This window comes from Mycetomoellerius zeteki, unplaced genomic scaffold (assembly GCF_001594055.1).
Source record: "Mycetomoellerius zeteki isolate Tzet28-1 unplaced genomic scaffold, Tzet1.0 scaffold25, whole genome shotgun sequence".
In the NCBI taxonomy this organism is placed as follows: domain Eukaryota; kingdom Metazoa; phylum Arthropoda; class Insecta; order Hymenoptera; family Formicidae; genus Mycetomoellerius; species Mycetomoellerius zeteki.
This window is the reverse complement of record NW_017257227.1, coordinates 451228-472655: the sequence shown is the minus strand read 5'-3', so window position 1 is coordinate 472655 and position 21428 is coordinate 451228. Positions and strand designations below refer to the sequence as shown.

General features: G+C 30.8%; 1 protein-coding gene across 3 annotated transcripts in view; it reads left to right on the top strand.

The window, feature by feature from the left end:
- Positions 1 to 1169: 1169 nt before the first annotated feature.
- LOC108723809 (uncharacterized) overlaps positions 1170 to 21428 on the top strand; it is a 67906-nt gene continuing 47647 nt past the window's right edge. Inside the window, exon 1 of one of the 3 annotated variants that reach the window (XM_018449801.1) lies at positions 1170 to 1225. Coding sequence is in view for 1 of the 3 variants with exons in the window: in XM_018449800.1 (XP_018305302.1) it covers positions 1198 to 1225 (28 nt within the window). In the remaining 2 variants the exon portion in view is untranslated. Of the gene's footprint in view, positions 1226 to 3512; positions 3559 to 21428 lie in introns of those variants that run through there. The other 2 variants (XM_018449800.1, XM_018449802.1) reach the window with 2 other exon arrangements.

Below are 21428 nucleotides of genomic sequence, written 5' to 3'. Positions count from 1 at the left end.
ATATCAGAATTGTTAAAGAAATATAATATTATAATAAAAGATTTTATTAATTAAAATATTCTGCTAAGAAGATACGAACCGAGCATCTTGTGAAACGGCTATTTTAACTTTGCGGATAGTAAAAAGTTGATTCTAACTTCATAAGCGAACAAGAAATTGTCATTAAGGTTTAACGCTTCAAGCACTAGTAAAACAAACTTTTGTTCCCGTCGCGGTAAAAACCTTTTCACGTTCGTCGATAATTTTCGCTGTTATAGGCGTTAAATTTAAAGTTTGGCACAATAAAATAAATTATAACCTATTTTATATATACTAAATAGGTTAATCTAGTGTAATCCATCTTTAAGCATGAAAAAAACGTGCTTTTTATTTATCACAGGAACTTATAATTAAGTTTACAGTGATAAAACAAAATCTTTCAAATATAACTGTTAAAAACTATCCTATAAAAATAATATTTTTTATTATAAAAAAATGCAATTGAGCTTGAATAAACTTTTAAATATGCAAAACTGTTCTTTGACAATGTTTAGAAAACAATCAATGTAACATCTGTGAGTTTTCATATCAGTTGCAGTTTACCAATTCTCTATTATAGATAGGCTCAGGAATAGCTCAATTATATTGACCAAAAGAAGAAAGTTGTAGCCATGGATTATCAATCATAAGGTCTGTTTTTTGTGGCTGAATCAGTGTACACTTTTGAAACTTAAAGTGAGATATGTATATGTTTGATATTTGAAAATGAGAAAGAGAGTTCTATAAATGCAGTCTAGTGCAGAAACAGAAAACAGATCAATAGCTGCATTTTTATATAAATATTGCAGTAACAACTACGCTTATTTATATGAGTTTTCGTAAAATTTTTGAAGAGAGTTGTCAATTCCACTAACAATTATACAATAATTCTCATATTTATATTAAATAATCTTATATGATGTAAATTAATATATATTTTTTAGTCATTGTTACTGTATTTATGTTTTGACGAAAAATTCTATTATGCTTTTAGAGCGTACGTGTCTTAGTCGATAGACGATGACCGACTGGCCGTCGTCGTGGTGGAGATGACTACCAGGTTAGTGGCTCGTCCTGAAGACGACGACGACGACGACGAGGTCCACGAAGGGGCACGAGACTCGGCTGTGGGCTATCACTGCCACTGATAGGGCCGGCATCCCATCGCAGCTCACATCGATGCCGACTGCCACATCTACGAAACGAGGTATGATGACATATACGTTGTTGAATACGTTTCTGTTTTCCTATATCATAATTGTTGTGATACATACGTTTCATAAATGTATACAACAATGTTTTATGTTATTAATTTTAATGACTATAACAGAATTTTTTTATGAAACATATTTTTTTACTTATTAATATCAATATTATTAAATTTGCTTGTCAATTTAATATGTGATATTACCATATTACTACTTTAGTTCGGTTCATAATTGCATTTTAAGATCGAAAATTTTAGCGTGCGGTTTGTAGAATTGGTTATGTATATAAATTCATTCCGAAATAATTATTTAAATACTAACAAGTAAACCTACGGAAGTGTCATTCACTGATTTTAATGAAACTTTGCATATTTGTAGAACTATGAAAAATATTTGACACGTATTTTTTTTATCAGCAAAGGTTCGCTCTGAAGAGTGAAAACTACCCCTTAAAGATAAGGGGTAGATTTAATATAGTGAAATAAGCCATATTGGGTCGGCCATTTTGAATTTCATACTTTTGATATAAGATTTAGTTTCAGCGACCCCAAAAACCCCTAATCCATTTTACTTTTCAACTTATTTCACCTAATATATTAAATCTACCCCTTACCTTTAAGGGGTAGTTTTCACTCTTCAGAGAGAACTTTTGCCGATAAAAAAAAATACGTGTCAAATATTTTTCATAGTTCTACAAATATGCAAAGTTTCATTAAAATCGGTGAGTGACATTTCCGTTTACTTGTAAGAGCGGTATTCATAGTCGATTCTTATATTTAAGACCGTCTTAAGTATAGCCTTAAGATGTTTATTGAACCAGTCAGAGAGCCGTATTAGCATTTTAAGACATTATTTAAGACGATTTTATAATAAGAACGGACTATGAATATCGCCCTCTGATCAGCTTTAATCGATAATAAGATTTCCCTTATTTAATTAAATTTATCTTCATTAATCCAATTTAGAATTATAATTATTTAATTTAATAATACACATAAAAAGAGAGAAAGAGAGAGATGCAGTGAGATAAAATAGTTGTAATAATGAGAACAAGTATGTTACTGGGGCAATATTCTCTATCTTCCATCACTCTGTTCCCGATTCCATTTCGCAGTTAACATAGCTAATGAAACAAAAGAGGATGTTTCGCCATATATTGTGTTTAATTATGCAGCAACAGGGGAGGGAAGTTCTTATCAATAAGTTCTTAACAATTATTTTTACTCAAATAATCAAAATAAAAAGGGCGAACACGTTCGAAAAGATAAACTGCTATTAAATCTCAAGCAAATATGATCACATCAATCAATATTTATTACATAGAAAGTTGCAAAGCACATCTAAGTCTTGTAAAATAATGAGAGATTCGCATGTTCGCTCAAAAAGGCTAGTTTAACAATTAAGGTGATTCTTTAGTAAATCGAGTTACCATAGAAATGTCTAATTTTTTTATATAATGAAGTTGAAATATCGAAATTGACGTGTGCAAAATTCTACGGTAGATTAACGATGAAATAAGAGAGAAAAAAATATTGAAAATATAACTTTCCACGTATAACTTAGTGACAGACAAGGCTCGCAAACGTTTCTTTGCATACAAATGCTACCTGCATACAAATCTTAAATAGACTTTTCTTAAAAACGAGATTATATTAGTTTAAAAAATTATGATTTTAATGGTCACAAAAAAGTAATAGGTCAACGGCTATTCTGGAAAGATATTTACGTACATAAACTTGTATATAAATTTAACCTCGAAAAGTAAACATAATTTCATCTTGTTTTTGTTCGATAAAGATGCTCTTGATTTATTATCGTATGTTTCATATTATTTCATTAAGATATAGACGTAGTTTTAATATTTTATTCAAATTATGCAGATCTTTGTAATTTTGGGTGAGCCCTGGTGAGGCACCAAAAAAAAAATTTTCGGCACTTTACTAAAAAACCATCTTAAAGAGAAACCGCGTATAGTAAAATCCAGTGTAAAAATGAAACGTTGATGCTTCTATTTGAATAAATATTGATGTTATATCACAATTTATGATAAATTGATTCTTGACTGTGTTGCTTGCCGCTCTTTCATTGTATTGATTCTCTAATGCAACATCTTCGGTCTATTCTAGGGGAATATTTGAAATTTTTTAAATGTGTGTACTGTGTATGGAATAAAATTTGTCTACATAATGTATAGCGATATTCTCAAATCGCTATCGAATTGTTGAAAAACCGACTTATCTTAATTTTGTAGCAAACTGCAGAATTGTCAGCGGAAAATATCGGAGAACGGGAAAGGGAAAAGGGACGTGGACGACTAGTGATCAACATCGAGGTAGAGTCGGTAGTATTTAGGACTCATTGTTCTTCTAGTAGTTGCCTATGCATTGATTCGATAGAAGGGCTTATAGCTGTCTCTATCCGTCATTTGTCCCCTTTCGCCTTTATTCATCTGCCTCACGGCTTTTCTCGTGGGGAGAGGCACTAAGATCCCTCAACGGTACTTTATCCTTGCTCCGATGCGATCTCCCCTTGAACTTTGATATTTACCCTCTGGACCCTGCTTGCTGTAACGATTGACGCGGATCTACAATGATAATGACTCTAACGCGGATCTACCGAAACAATCGTGAAACCATCTCCTTTCAATATCTACGTCAAATTAAAAATATTAAAATTATCAATACCTAAGAGAGAAGTAACAACTCTGTTGATCAAAGTATTTATTGACATTACGCGTACGACATAAGTGTTCGCTCTTAATTTGCATTTTTAGGACATCTGTGGACAATCTGATGACAGTCATCGTGGAAATTCTACGCGAACACGTTGACGTTTCGACGATTTAAATAAAAATTCAGAAAAATAAATGTGTCTCCTACACGATACTGAAATTCCGTCGTAAATGCTTCCAAGAATACCGATTTCTTCGCGTTCCCGCAAACAGAGAACTTTTCTCCACACATGGGTTCGCGTGTTCATCTATGTTCCATTTGTCTCCCCTTAAGTATCGATCGTCGAACGACACCGACTATGAAACTCTGTGAACTTGCGAGTTGCGAGAGGTAACCTGTGGAATTGACAGAGCAAAAAGCTCCTTTCGGATCTGAAGTTTGGCGCGTGGAGAGATTTGCAAATTCGGTGCTCCCAAGCACGAACGCTCGCGAATATCCGTTCTATGTAAATCGGCAACCTGCATGGCAAACGCGTTCGCGGACGAATTCCGCATATGAATTACCGAAAAACGATTTCTATTATACGTCACGCATGGATACTACAGCCTTAAAATTTAATATTCACATGTACATATACATACACTAAAAAATGTATATGTATGTTTGTGTAAACTATCAAAATTAATCGCTTGTTTATTTGTGATATATAAACGAATAATATTACAAAAAATATATTTAACAAAATTTTGAACGTGTGCAAATTTTTTATTTTACTACTTTTTTAAATTTTATTACAGTCTTGTTATATTTGGATTGTATTCTTTAAAGTTACCTATATGTTTTTGGAAAAATTCGAAGATTATAATAATACTAAATTAATTTTTAAATAAAAAATGTCTATTTTCAAATGATATAATATATTCAATAATATAGGAATAATATTTAAGCGTAACATTTAACATAACATAATATATAGAAGCATTAAAAGGCATAAACATTAAAGTACAAGCTTTGAAGAAGTATTATGTATAACATGAAATAATAGTATTTCTAATTTGTCTGTAACTAAAAAATTGAACTTGGACCATAAAAAATGTATCCATTAAAAAAGCATTAACACTTCATGATTTAAGGCATGGTACTAGGTGTTTTCCAGCAAAGACTGATTGTGTCCTTGCTGGAAAGCACCAACTGTTATCAGACAGTGAGTGAGTGAGTGAGTGAGTGAGAGAGAGAGAGAGAGAGAGAGAGAGAGAGAGCGCGCATTTTAAACCTTCTTTTTAAATTTCTGACAGCATAAGATAAAGTACGTGATTACGTATAAACATTGAACATGCATTATTTTATCTATAAATAAAATTACTGACCACGAAACCAATTATAGACGCAATAACGTTTTTATATTAGACTAACAGCGTAACAGCCGAGCGGAAGTCAATAAATTATCACATATTCTCTCCTGCACGTATTCTAATGAATTCGACAAATTCACACCAAGGAAAAAGTAGAACGTTATAGAACTCTTACTGTCTTCAGCATAGTTAGATTATAGTCTGAATTATCCGGTTTTGTCGAGGTCATGTTTATTCTATCTATTGATCGCAGGATATCACAAATAGAGTATGTAATCTACTTATATGAAATCTATGAAGTTACAGGAACAGACTGAAAACTTATCCCAGTACTCGTTTGAGGAAAAACGCAGTTACTCATTTTTATCTAATATAAAGAAAAGATAATGTTTATCCTAAACATTTTCTCCCATGGACACGAATTAAAAATTAAATTTGGAATCATGATGTCAAGAACTATATGGAATTTTAGAAAGATGATTAATACTAGGAAATAAAAATTGATAAATGTGTTTTGTGTAAATGAAATTACGGGTATTTGTTTAATTTAAATATGACAATGATAAAATTATAAAATAATTTAAAGAATATTATTACGATATGAAGAAGACGATACATTGAATGTGTGGTTATACCGTTAGAATGATTCAATCAGTATCTCGAATAATGAAATTTGTAATGGAATAATGTTATTAGAACATAAAAATCGTTTCTCGATCATTCTCTACGCCATATTGATGGACTTTCTTTCATCGTGTTCATCGATCATATCAGTCAAGGCAGTCAGCTGTCTGGGAAATTAATAACGAAGTCAGCACTTATGTAAAATATTCTAACATAGCTCAGAGACGGTAAATTTTGCAGAATATTGAAACCGTAAAAAGCTCTCTCTCCATCGATTTACTTGACTATGTTTGGAATTCGACATCTCAATTAAGGGAAAATCTTTGAAATACAATTTTCGGTCCTTTGACTTTAATTGCATATTTGCAATAAGCGTCTATCAATAAAACTTTTAGAAGCTTATTCTTAAACATTTTATTTTTTATTGCAATATTAAAAAACATTATTTTACAAAACGAGCTTATTTTTCTCTTTACACAGTCTATTTACTTGCAAGTCCTTAAACCTAGAGTATGAAATTATTAAATGATATTTTTAAATATTCTCGGCATAAGTGCAACTTTTCTAGTATCATTACCGCAGTCTCTTCTTTATGAGAATGCACATCCGAATTGTCATTTGACTTTTTTATAACTGATTTTACAACTGGAAGTACAAACTCAAGTGCCTTCGAAAGTGTCTCTTTTTATCCATGTGTGTATGATTAATTTCTATGAGAGACAATTCTTTTTGATATTCGCATGTTCTTTTCAATACATCTCTCTATTAAACTTTTTACAATACATTATTTAATCATACGTAATATAACACAATTAAAATGGTATAAAAAGATTTAAACTTAATCATTGAAAATATCTGACAAAAGATTACGGTGAAGATCTTATTCGCAATAGGAATCAAATGCAGCTCAGTTTTATCAGCGGGAAGAAGCGAGTTAAGAAATCTGATAAAAGAAATAAACTAAGAGGCTTCAGGTGCATCGGATCGTTAAAAAAAAACCAAAAAAATCTTCTTCGTCGTCGGCACACGGCACTGAAATCATAGAGACGATCGATGAGGCGTGAAATCCGTTGATAGACCGGGGAACTTCTTTTTCATCTGCACATGAAGTTCCCCAACAAAAGCTGCTTGCAAGAGAATTACAAAAGAACTAAGTAAACAGTCAAATAAAAAATATTGAAACTTGTGTTGTCCAATGATGTATGTATTATGCGACACGTCATTCGAATCGAATGTTATTACTTTGTGAATCAGTTTTCTACGATTGAGTATCGTTATTATCTAGTTAGAGAGAATATTTTGTATTATTGTATCACAAGTTTATTGACTATATTTTTATACATAATAGTTGATCATCTATGTAGACGACGAAAGCTTCAAAATGAGTTTTAAGTGAAGCATATTAAAAATGAAACTATATTTGGATCAACTATTTTATTTAACTTCTTATTTCTTTTTTCTTTTTTATGTGAGTATTATAAAATAATAAAATGGATTTTTCGGATATTATTTCGAATATTCTTATTATTCCGAATATTTATTGAACATTCCCAGATTTTTCCGATAGAAGGTGTTTTAATTACCAGTATCTCTCTCGCCATTGGAAATTCTTATAACCTACGAAGTTATTTAAAGTTGCCAAACTTTGCGACGTTATTATCGCGCTATAACTTTCAATTAATATTCTTCATAAAGAAACGTCAATATCTTATACGCTTAAAATCTCTCGATTTTAAAACACATAAGCATACAGATTAAAAAATATAGTTCAAAATGAGAAGATTCTGATAATATTAACTATAACACGTGTGAATCATTTCTAAAAGAGCATATCTAATAATATGATAATATTTTTATTAATATATTAATTATATTTTAGATATTAACTATATTAATATCTAAAATGATTATAATAATTAGAACTGGTTGGTTTAATTTATATTAATTTTTCGAACTGTTTATGAAGATTATCAATAGTTTGTAACTAATATTTATATTGATGTAATATATGATTTTTATATAAAGCATTTATACTTATTATAATTTGAAAATGAGAAGTTATCGAATATATATTTGAAACTTTTTGTATTCTTTTTAAAAAATGGTTAATTGTTGAATCGTATCATAAAAGTTTTGGAATCACACTACGTTTGTGATTGTGAATCAAATCGTATAAGAATTCTGGAAACGAAATTTTGATTGTTTGTTGACTACGCATTGCCACAATTACAATTAAGGTCGACGATAGAACTTACTCCATTATTCAAATTCGTTTTATTGATGTCGTAATATTGCGAATATCGATCAAATGTAATATAATATGTACGTTGCAGGAGATGTAGCAATCTATTAATCATGTTAACTTCGTAGGACGCAGTCAGTATCAAACTGAAACTGAGTTATTTATATATAAATAGATATATTAAATCGGAACAAAAGTTCGTAGCACCATTTGTTATCATATTTACACGTTTCTAAAAAAAATTAACAATTATATCAAAATGATACCAATTGTACCAAAATGTTGTGCATATTTTGAAAGCGCAAAATTGGAGGAACAATTTGAGCCTACAACTAATTCGCTATATGTATTGTAGCCGGTACTTTACTCTTGTACCGATGTTATATGTATCAAGCTTTATTGCCATATATCTTTTAAACCGTTACGGTTACATTAATTTTGATTTGTAATATTGAAAGCACATAAAAAGCACATAATTTTGCTGAACTAATTTTTTTATTTTGTATGTAATTTAATGAAAGAGGTGCTAACTTAACGTTAAGCTAGCATCCACAATCCACACATCCACAATCGCGATTTTCTGCTAAACCGTTCGAGCACAAAAATTGGCATTAGGGCACATAAAGAGCACTTAATTCTGGCATAAGTACCATTTTGATTTTTTGTGGAGGGAGGGAATGTGCTAGCATAACAGACATGTCAAAATCACTGTTGAAATTATTTGCAAAAACATTTCTATATGTTTATAAAATTAATTTCAAATTCTATTCTATTATAGGATATACGATATAACATTAAGTAGAATTTATTAAAAACAGAAATATCAGCATTAAAATATATGAAAATTATGTAAAATCGAGATCGTAAAACAAATAAGTTAAAATAAAAAATAATTACGATGAAACATATCGTATTACTTTACTTCTCAAAACAAATTATTGAAGCGTCTTCAACTGAGCTTTATTTATTATCAGCCTCTCATGTATGTACATAAAATGTATTTTGCACAGATAAAAAAGATTATAACAGCATAGTCGAATAATTCGTAAGGTAATGGATAGCGTTAGATAGCGATAGATAATTATACACGAATAGCAAATACGATCCCCTTCTGAAATCACCCAGCAGTGAATCAACTCGAGCTGAGATCCTATCGTATATAGTCGAGCCGAAGTCGAAACTGAAACAGAAACTAGAGCTGTGCGCATCATCTATCCGATCTATCGAATTAAAATGTTATAGCCGAAAAGCATATTAGCGCTACTAGATACGTGTCAATATTATTTTTAGCAGCCGCACATCGCTGAAAATTTGAACGGGCAATCTCGCTTTTAGCTCGCCGTAGCTTACAATAGTAACTGGTGGCAAAAAAGAATATTCTCTTTAAAATATTTTACAATAACAGCTATGTAATGTAATATAATGCTATTCTTATAAGATAAGTACATAAATGGAGAATGATGCGTAAAAATAGATAGATATATACAAATGTCTGAAATTAGTATATTTATTAGCTTATTTGGGCTGCGTTCGGAAACATTCCCCGAGTGCCTCCGTATATCGTTTTATCCTTATTATTCATCCAATGTTAAACAAGGATAAGATGATATACGGAGACATCCAAATGATGTTCCCGAACGCAGCCTTGGTTTTACTAGGTTAATATGCAAATTGAGTTACTGAGGTTTTTAAATCGACTTCTTTCTCCCCACGTTGTTTAGTTATTTGTTCTTTAACCAGATAAACCATGTTAAAAATACACTGGGACATCTCTGTCTCTTCTGTTCTCTTCTGCTTCGCGAAGATAATCTTTGCCTGGCCACATTACAATGCTTTCACGCTTTCTCTTTCCTTTCTCATTTTTATTTGCATTATTTCTGTTCTAATCTTCCTTTCTCTCTTCTTTGTCTTCCTCATTGATGTCTTTCATTCTCTTATTCTTCTTCTCAGTCACAGGAAAAAATGTCAGTGAAACAGCAAAGCGAAATCTGTTAAAAGTACCTTTTCATTGGATCTGATAGCGTAAGAAAAAGGTAGTTTGATGGATAACGTTACAGGAGAAAAATTCAATTGGCTCAAATGTGATTTAAGACGAAAGAAGGATAACGCAATATAATACAGACAGAAATAGACGAATGTGGTTTCTCCATTCTTATAATACATAAATCATAAATCCTTTAAGGATATTTGAAATAAAAAGGGAGAGACAGAGAGAGGAAGGGGAGGGAGAGAGAGAGAGAGAGAGAGAGAGAGAGAGAGAATATGATATTAATTTGACTAATTTCTCGAATGAATTTTCAAATAAAATACATATTTTCATATTGTAAATACAAATATTAATTCCGACAATTCTAATGTGAGTGATGTATAAATTAGAAGTTAAATATTTAGACTGCAAATAAGTAGACTGTATTTTTAATGAGAAATTTCTTATTTTATTTTGTATTTTTTAAAATCAAACATATGAAGAATAAATTATTTTATATACATTTGATTTATTTCTTTAGAAATAACTTTCTTATTGATTATCCTGTGATTTTCGGAGATTTCTATATATACAATAATTAAACATAGGGAAGACCGGGGACAAAAGTAACATTTTGACTTTGAAGTGTTATAACAGTTAAAATATAATACTTACATTAAAAGAATATGTATCTTTAGATATAGAATTTATTTATATATAAAATTTTCTTTGGTTTAATTATTTTATGTAACTATAAAAAAATTATGTTTGTTTAAAGACTATGAGGAATTTTGTTACAACTCCCAGGGACGATAGTAACGATTATAACAGTAGAGGAGGATAATACTATCATATTTGCCAAAGATACGTAACACAACATCATACTCTTTCTTGCAGCTGCACAAATGGATATCTGTCTTTCATAACTTCTTTAAATGTCTCTATTTGTATAAAGACACTTCTTTTATATAGTTTTTCTCTTATCTGTCTTGTGTTTTCTTGTTAATGGAATTCTATGAAGAAAAATACAAATAACATTGTACAAAATAATGCTAAAATAGAATCGAGTAAGTTTGGGGATAATTGTATTGTAACAATTGACCCCAGAGGCATTGATGTTACTATTGTCCCCTAATGATATTTTATGATTAATAGTAAATTTTTTAAATAAAAACCTAGATAAAAATCAATCCAAATGTACAAACCATCAACGCAGATAATCATTAAAACATATTATGATAATACACCTTATGATAATACATACTATACCTTCATTATAAAGAAAAAAATATTTTAGATTTTGTGCACGCAATAAAATTTACTTAATGAAAAAAGTAATTTTTGCTCTTGCACTCGTGCACGTTTTGCAAGAACCAGCATGTAACGAACGATTCAATGCCGATCTGTCTACAGAATTTTACCATGCAGCCGCATACACATATCTATTAAGAAATATTAACGATGTTGCTATTATCCCGTGTTACTTTTGTGTGTGTATGTCCCCGGTCTCCCCTATTAAACATATATTAGCGTATCTAATCTACAGTATCACATTTAATTTAAAATAAATTACTGGATTAAGCTATTTTTGCATCAAGTCAAACATGTATTAAGGAAAATCAAAACTTTGATTTAAAAATCATTCACTAGTGACCTCTAAATCTTAATATTTTTTGATAAAAATTTAGGGATATTCTTTTGGTATGAAATGGAAGCTTTTGAGCTAAGAGGTTGATAAAAAAAAATTTTCTCTTTTCTTTGTCAGTGTAATGTACATATGTGCGCGCGCGCGTGTGTGTGTGTGTATACATACTATATATGAATGATATAGCAGAATATGTCACGTGATAGTATTTTCCACGCTTAAAAGTATTTAATAGGCCATGTTAATTAGAGGATGTGAATTAGTGACAGCATGAATATTCTTTCCTCTCTCTCTCTCTCTCTCTCTCTCTCTCTCCTTCTTTCACGCATATTTTAATTTTGTTTTAAAATAATTCCTTTTAGAGAATTTTAATCAATATTTGTTTAATTTTTATGCTCAAATTTTATCATTAATATTGTTGCTATGTATGCAGTTATAAAGTTTTTGTTAATACTTTTTATTGATATAAAGATATCATCAGTATAGAGAATGCTCTCTTTCGCTTAATGAGAATTATATACAAAATTATGAAAGAATAATTTTAATTAATTTTCGAGAAATTATTTGTTTTTAAAGTGCTTTTAACAATAGATTTAAAATATATTCATTTTATGTTTTCAAAAAGATAAAACCTTGCAAATATGACATATTTAGTAGATAATAATAGGGTATTTCTCCTTTTTTGCCTTGTTTTGTTCCTTCTTCTCGCCTTGCCATGAACCACTCGATTGTTTTCATGTCGACCGCCGCAATAAGCCATCTTAAAGCTCACTTCGAGGTTCTCCTCTTAAACCTATTTCGATGAAAGGATTATAAGGACCGTGAGGAATAGGGATAAAGAATATAAGAACAAGTGGGCAATGAGATCAGCCGAACTCAATGTGCGTTTTTGAAATGTATAATTAATACACAATGACGGAATGAAAGAAAAACTAAAATAAAGAAAAAGAAAAAACGGAAGGAAATATCGACGACGATCACGTCGTTGCGAAACGTCATTTTGCGCCCAAGGTGACCCAGAAAGTCATTTGAATTTAACCCGGGCTACGATAAATGGCAAACTTCGTCGACAAGCAGAATAGGACGTAGATTAACTGCGCTTTGTACCGCGGATCGATACAGTTACAATGAAACAGAAAGGCTAATGGATTTGAAACATGAATTTTTACGTTCGGTATTCCGCGAATGGAATATCCCATTTCAGTTGAGGAAGAATCCCACAAATCGACATTTCAATATAATCCGGGAGCAATTGTGTGTGTTGAACTAAACTTTATATTTTATATTAGTCATGTATACCAAAATATATCACTTTTCTTGCTTCATCCTGTACGTAATTTGCTCGCGAGGATTACCATACACAAAAACTTGAAATTTCGTGCTCAATTACGAAATGTAATAGTAGGGTAATCCATTTACGCAAGCATGATTGACCGTAGCAGCCGAAAGTAGTCCGCCGTGTCAGAACTTTCTGACTTAATATACGAGTTCCTTCGCGTTTTCCGACTATTATCGTCGGCTTTTTCGGACGATAACACCGGTTATCTCATTCTACTAGGGCTCGTTTTTGGCCTTAAACAGTTTTAAGCGCTCAAACTACAAGGATTTCCTTGGCGCAGCATGGCTCTGGAATTGTCCGAGATAATTAATATTACCCGACAATACGATTATCGTGAATTCTTAACTTCGAAATAGCTAGTTCCTGTGTCATTTATTTTTATGCATCTTCTATATCGAGTCTACATGTTTGATCATTATACACTTATTTTTAGAAATTTCTATTAATTACGTCAAACTTCAAAATTTGTCGCACAAACAAATTAATACCAAAATTAAGAGAAAATGATGTCTCTTTGTTTGCATTTTTCGAGAATTGTTGTAAGATATTAGCTCGTAATAAATTATTCAGACTATTCTTTATAATGAAATGTTCATACTCTTTCGTTCGCTATCACGCAGTTCTGATGTGTAAGCTCCTTAAACAAATATTTCGAAAATTATATATAATATTGATTTTTTATGTATATTTGAGAGTCCATTGTTAAATTGATTCTTTCAAAAATTATTGCTATTTTTTTAAGGTATTATATATTTAAATTTTTTCATTTGCACGAATAATTGGATAGATGCAATACTTGTAGAAAGGACTCCATACTAATTGTGTAGAAAATTTAATGCCAGTGAAATAATGAAGTTCATTTTCATGTTGTAGCTTTTAATGGCATAAACAAAAAGATGTAATAGACAAAAGATTTAAGAATTATCCATTATTGAACCTTGTGTTTATCTTTTGTTCATCACATTATAAGCTACAACATATGTGAAAACGAATCCATTTCATTGGGACCCAATTTTCCATATAATTAGACACCATATTAATTATACTGAAAATTGGGTTTCGGTGAAATAAATTCGTTTTCACATATATGTATTGCAGCGAACATGCTTATAATGTAGTGAATAAAGGATGTAATAGAATAAATTTGTCAGAAAATTTTTACGAAAGGGTCTCGCACTAATTATATAAAAAATTTAATTCCGGTGAAATGAGTTCGTTTTTATGTTGTAGCTTATAATGTTGTAGTTTATAATGTAGTGAGCATAAAATAAAACATAATAGATAAAAGACTCAATAATGAATAGTTCTTGAGTCATGGTGTATATCAAAGGTGTAAAACAGAGTACCTTATTTTTTATATCATAGGTCTATCTATTATTGAGTCTTTTGTCTATTATGTTTTATTTTATGCTCACTACATTATAAACTACAAAATTATAAGCTACAACATAAAAACGAACTTATTTCATCGGAATTAAATTTTCTATATAATTAGTGCGAGGCCCTTTCGTAACAAATTTCTGACAAATTTATTTGTAAATTAGAGAACATTAACATAATATGGCTATTTAAATTTATTTGTAATTTATTGATGATGTATCTGCCTGATTAGATATTGAATTGTAAAAAGCATAGTTGTCGCCGAGGTTATCGCTGTTACATTATTATCACTGTTATCTATACCTATTTTTTCATTATCTCTTAAAGTTTTAACGACACTATAACAATTATAAGAATTATCTTCTCACAAGGATATAATGTATGGTATTTATATTTATTCGGTAATAACTTTGATCGTGTTAATCTTTTATTATTTGTAGAATATTCGTCTTATGACAGATATAAATCAATTTCAAATATGTATATCTGTTATGGAATAAAAAGTAAAATCTTTTTGATGAGATAGGATAATTCCGGTATGTACGTCGTACCTATCAAAAACTTGATTTATTAAGTATTATTTACTATGTTTAAAGTAAACGAACTATATCAGTAAAAATTTTGTATTGTCTACTACTATGAAAAAAATATTAGAAATACGAAATATATATATTTATTTTTCGTATTAAAAAATGAATTTTTTGAAACCCTTGCATTTTTGCCGTATATCCCATAGGGATGGGATGTATGCTAAAATTGCTTCGATCACTTTATATCACTTAAAAATTTTTTAAGTTAACTTTTACATTTGAAAGGTTACTTTTAAAAACTTTAACTTTTCTTTAAGTAAATTTTCCCAAAGGATATTACAGTGACAAATCGATTCAACTCGCAATAATTTCATTAATATTAACAGTAAGAAGCTGAAATCATAACACAATACTAATATAATATAAAAGCATGTAATAGAGTAGTTGCGGGAAAATTACCTCTACTCCTTCTATTTTTTCTGACTTCTGCAGCGTAAATTCCAGCGCGGCGTATTTGCCGGAGTCACCCTATACTTTTTTCTTACTTCTTAGATAATGCAATATCTACTGGAAAAATAATGTCAGGATGATTAATCTTTAATAAATTTCGTCTTTTTCTCCCTCCCCCCTTTCTCTCTCTCTCTAATTTCTATATTTTAATAGTAGAAATGTATATTCTACACTTAACATTTTATAATGTTAAATAATTTTATACATAAGTATCTGTGTGTATTATGGAGATATCGATATTCAATGATAAGTTTTCATTAATTAATCTGCGTTGCATCGTCGACTTGTGTAATTGAAATTTGATAAAAGGCGGCATAATTATTAATATTATATAATTTGTTCAGATAAATAATATATTAATTAGATATAATAGTTCAACCGAACATTGGCGAGCTCAAATTGTAATTAGTCGGTATTACGGTTAGACGTATACTCCAGCGATGTTATAATTTTATCATGAGTAAATGCTATATTGTTAGATTCTTTAAACAATCGTTATTCATTAATTTTCGTACTTATTGAAAAAATATATGTGATGATTTATAAAAAATGATTTGTACTAAACAAATCGACGCCTCCTATTTATAAAATTCTTATTCCCCAACAAGAGTGTTGCAACATTCTAATTCACGTCTTCGTATTATAACATGCCAATTCACGTTTTTGTAGAATAAGATGCTAACTCGCGCTTTCGTTCAAGAAGATGCCAACACGCTTACGTATGATAAGGTGCCAGCTTATACTTCCAAGCAGTAAGATCCTAATTCGTATATCCGTTTAATAAAATACCAACTCAAGTACCCGTGCAATATGATGTCAATTCGCACTTTTCGATATATTGCTACTGATTTAATAAAGTAACGTAGATTTAAAGCTTTTAAAATTTCTTTGTTACACTTTTTGCTGCTATTAGTACATACAAATTAACAAATCAAACTCCTAACGATTTACTTTTATTATTATAAATACATTAGATAATGCATAATAATGTATTTATAATAATAAAAGTAAATCGTTAGGAGTTTGATTTGTTAATTTGTATGTACTAATAGCAGCAAAAAGTGTAACAAAGAAATTTTAAAAGCTTTAAATCTGCATTACTTTATTAAATTAGCAGCAATATATCGAAAGGCGCGAATTGACATCATATTGCACGGGTACTTGAGTTGGTATTTTATTAAACGAACATACGAATTAGCATCTTACTGCTTGGAAGTATAAGCTGGTATCTTATCGTATGTAAGCGCGAGTTGGCATCTTATTGAACGAAAGCGCGAATTAACATCTTATTCTATATACAAAAACGTGAATTGGCATGTTACAACACTCTTGTTGGAATAAGCATTTTATAAAAAGGAGGCGTCGAAATATACATAACATTACTTCTGCCGCTTTCCTGTGCTATGATAGTATGCGTTTTTTGCGCTTCTGTAAATCGTGTGAAGTACGGGTTCTCGAATTCGCCTGTGTAAACACAATGTAAAGCGCAACGCATTTTTCACCATTTTAATGGTACGTTGTAATCATAAAAATAAAATCTTACGAAAAATCATTTTAAGCATTTTATGGAAATAAAATTTAACCTTAAAAAAGATATTCTTATTATTTCTATATGCATAAATATAAGATAAAATCTCGAATAAATTAAAAATGGACGCTGGATTATTAATAAGCTAAATTGATATAATTTTTACAAACCATATTATTTATTAATATGTTCTCAATTAATCTTATTTTTACAAAATACTTAAAACATATATTATCATTATATATGATCTACCTTATAAAATAATTTTGCATAGTAAGATTTTGTTTTGAGTTTTGAAACAATACATTTGTTGAAAAAGCTATATTACTAGCTTAGAAATGTGTAAAAGAATGAATCATAAAAGGTGCCATAAATAATTTTGCGCCATAATTTTCCAAGCAGCTGACAACCAGTGAAAGGCTAAAAGCCTTTTGTCTCTAGTTTTGTTTAATCCGTGAAAAAATTGCCGTACGGATGCACATAGTTTCGTTTTGTCGCAGCCAAATTATCACTGTATGCTTAAATATCACACATCCCTATGTATTTTAAGCTGTGTATTTTATTTAGAATATGTTGTAATATGATATTTATGACTTAATGAGATATAAGCACATTCTTCTTCTGTTTAATATATATATATATATATATATTTAGATATTTATAGTTGCAATTCTGCTAAAAAACTAAATTAAAATTATCTTTACATGTTACATGATACTATTAAATTTTATAATTATTTAATTAAATACATAAATGTTAAAAACCAAATTGACCTTTATTACATTTATAATTGCAATTTAATTAGAGAACTCAGATAAAGTTTATGAGACATGACCCAAGTTTTATTTCTTATGATTTAATAATTGATTCTTGTGTGAGAAAAGTATTATATGCGTATATATAATATTATAATGGCTCAATAATAATAAATAAACATAAATTAAGGGTTACGAACCAAATTATGATATATTTGAATATTAAACAAACGTTTCAGGCCATCCTCCAGTGTTTACAAGGTTTAAAGTGGAAAGCAAAAATTAAGTTTCGGTAACAGTTACAATTTTAAATTCATAATTACGCTGATATAAAAACTTGTAGTTCGAAGATAGTCGTGATTCTTCATGTATTGCCGCAAAAATTAGAAATTCCTCTCTCTTGTGGTTTTATTCGTTAACCTTCACATATGCTATTGTGTCTTAAACGAGAAGGTGTAGCACAAGGATATAAGTCCAATAATTAAAATAGTGAGTCAAATTGTGTGAGAAGCAAAATGAGATCTGACCAAAAAATTTTAAAACTTGTTCAGTCAGAAACCGGTGACGTTATGAATAATGTCACCGGTTTCTGACTGAACAAATTAAAAAAATTTTTGGTCAGATCGCATTTTGCTTCTCACACAATTTATTATGATATCAGTGATGTATACATATATCAATGATACTAAATGAAATGCAAATGAAAGAAATATAACAAAATTTCTCATTTTATAGATATTTTCGCACAACTACATTTAAAACAGGAGAACCACAAAACGGGTATATAGATACCATTTGCACGAATTACAACCGACTATATAATGTAACTTAAGATCTCTCTTGGGGAACCATTGCCTAAGCTGCTATTTTGGGAACAGGATCGTTCGGAATTATCGAGAATTTATTCGAACACTTGCAGACAAATCCGAAGTTAATCTACCATGAAATAGCAAGATGAGAAAACGAATTCAAATTGGGCACTGCATTTTCTATAGCTAAAATATCCAAAGAGATTTACAATAATTATTAATATTAAATATTTCTTTAATAAATTTTAAATTAAAATTAAGATACATGTTATTCTGTGGTTTGTTAACATTTTTAAAGCTTAATTTGCAAAAAACTTATTTTCATCTATTGTTTATATTATTTTATAATAGATATTCGAACATTTTGACTGAAAAAGCTTTCAAATTTCTTGAAAATTATGTAAGTCAAAGGACATCATATACATACAATTAGTGTTAGAATGCATGTATCTAACGTAATGTAGATTTATCTTCTCATACCGACGCTGGTATTACAGCAATTAATCCCTACGAGTTTACCACTTGGAGGGTCAGTACTGGATAGCATTAAGTGCGCAAAATTATGGCTCATGTGGCGAATATTGTTGCTCATTTCAAGATAATTTATCGTCGCTCGCATAGTTTTGAACAGAATGGTCCGGAATACGAACGTGTAGGATATGTCACAGAGAGTGAGTCCAGCAAAAAGGGATAGACATTATTACGAAAATTGGATTTTATTCCGCTCTGCGGTGGATGATAATTGAATCAACGAAACATCGCCGCATACTCTAATATGTTCTCTCTGCATAACAGAAAATCCTAGAAAAAGATGGAAACAGAAAAAAATATCCTTGTAAAGATATGTCATGATATGCGAGATGACGTAACTATATTAATAAATTATTTCATCTCGTAACTACCCAGGGAAACGTTCGCTAAATCTTTCATATTTCCCTAAGCATGAGTGATAGGCATCGTTCAAATAGTGCATCTCCTGTTCATTGTTTCATTTAATCAACATGCACGGCGAAATATTTAGATATATAAATTTTATCCGGAATAGAATATTCTCCGGATAAAATTTATATGTCTAAATATTTTTGGAATTGTTGATGTTTCACAAATAGAAAGAAGGGTAAATATTCACCGAAGATCAGCACCTTAAAAAATCAGTACAGACATATGTTGTCAAGGTCATGACTCTGAGTAACTTTCAACAAGTTTTAGCCATCGCTTATTATCCGTTAAAAAGCTATTAACAAAAAAACTGAAAAAATAACGTCTTATTTCTACTATATGTAATATTAAAAACTATTTTATACCCTTCCTTGTTTACGTAATGGTTTTCCACGCGAAAGGAGTTCCATCTCACTTCTCCCCTTATTAAGAGGCGCACGACTTTCCACGCGAAGCGACTTTCATCCCACCTGCTCCCCTGCTAAGGGACGTTCAACTTTCCACGCGAAGCGAGGTTCACCTCACTTCCCTCCTGCTTCAGGAGCGCACGACTTTCCATGCGAAGCAACTTGGCGAGATGAGGTGGAACTCGCTTCGCGTGGAAAGTCGTATACTCCTGAAGTAGGGGAGAGGGAGATGGGGTGAAAGTGTGGAAGCATGGTGAAAGGATAACATGGTGTGTGCAGTTGGACGGTGTCTCTATCTAAATCTCTGCCTCTCCGTCTATGGACTGTTCATGTAGGCGAGGGCTACCAACTGTGAAACGCGAAACATGGGGCGGTATTCATAGTCCCCGTTCTTATTTTAAAATCGTCTTAAATAATGTCTTAAGGGGATGCTGGAGTGACCAAATTATTACATTACAGTTGTATAAAAATTTTCGAATTAACTGAACGGAATAAAAAATCCTTTCATAGGATTAAAGTAGATGCAAAATTAGGAGGTGGTGCAGTGAACCTTGTACTAAAATTGAAAAAAAATTAAAAAATTTTTTAACATTCTTTCGATTTTAGTATAAAATCCATTGCACCATCTCCTAATTTTGCGTCTACTTTAATCCTATGAAAGGATTTTTTATTCCGTTCAGTCAATTCGGAGATTTTTATACGATTATAATGTGGTCACTCCAGCATTCCTTTAAGATGCTAATATAGTCCTCAGATTGGCTTCCCCTACAGCACAAAGTTGCATAAAAATTGCAGCAATATTGCAGAGATTTTGCAACGATATTGCTGCAAATTCTGTGCTGTATGGGTTACGATATCTTAAGATTGTACTTAAGACAATCTTAAATGTAAGAATCGACTATGAATAATTGAATACCGATCTGTTTCGCGACGTGAAATTGGTACTGAATCTTTCTTTGTTTAACACAAGATTCAGTACCAATTTCACAACGCGAAACAAGCCGGTATTCATAGTCGATTCTTGCATTTAAGACTGTCTTAAGTACAGTCTTAAGATGTCATCAGTCAATCTTCGAGAACTGTATTAGCATCTTAAGACATTATTTAAGACGGTTTCAAAATAAGAACGGGGGGGGACTATGAATACCGCCCCATGTTTGGCGTTTCACAGTTGGTAGCCCTCGCCTACATGAACAGCCCATAGACGGAAAGGGCAACAGATTTAGACAGAAACATCGTCCAACTGCACACACCATATTATCCTTCCATCATGCGTGAAACTTCGCGTGGAAGTCGTGCGCCCCTTGGCAGGGGTGGAGGTAGGGTGGGAATCGTTTCGCGTGGAAAGTCGTAAAATATATTTTAAAGCCAAAAATTTCTGTTTTATATAGTAAAAGACACATTATTTTTCAAACTTTTTTTGTTTATAACTTTTTAACGAATAACGAGCGACGGTTAAAACTTGTTGGAGCTCACTCAGGGTCATGACCTTGACAACATACGT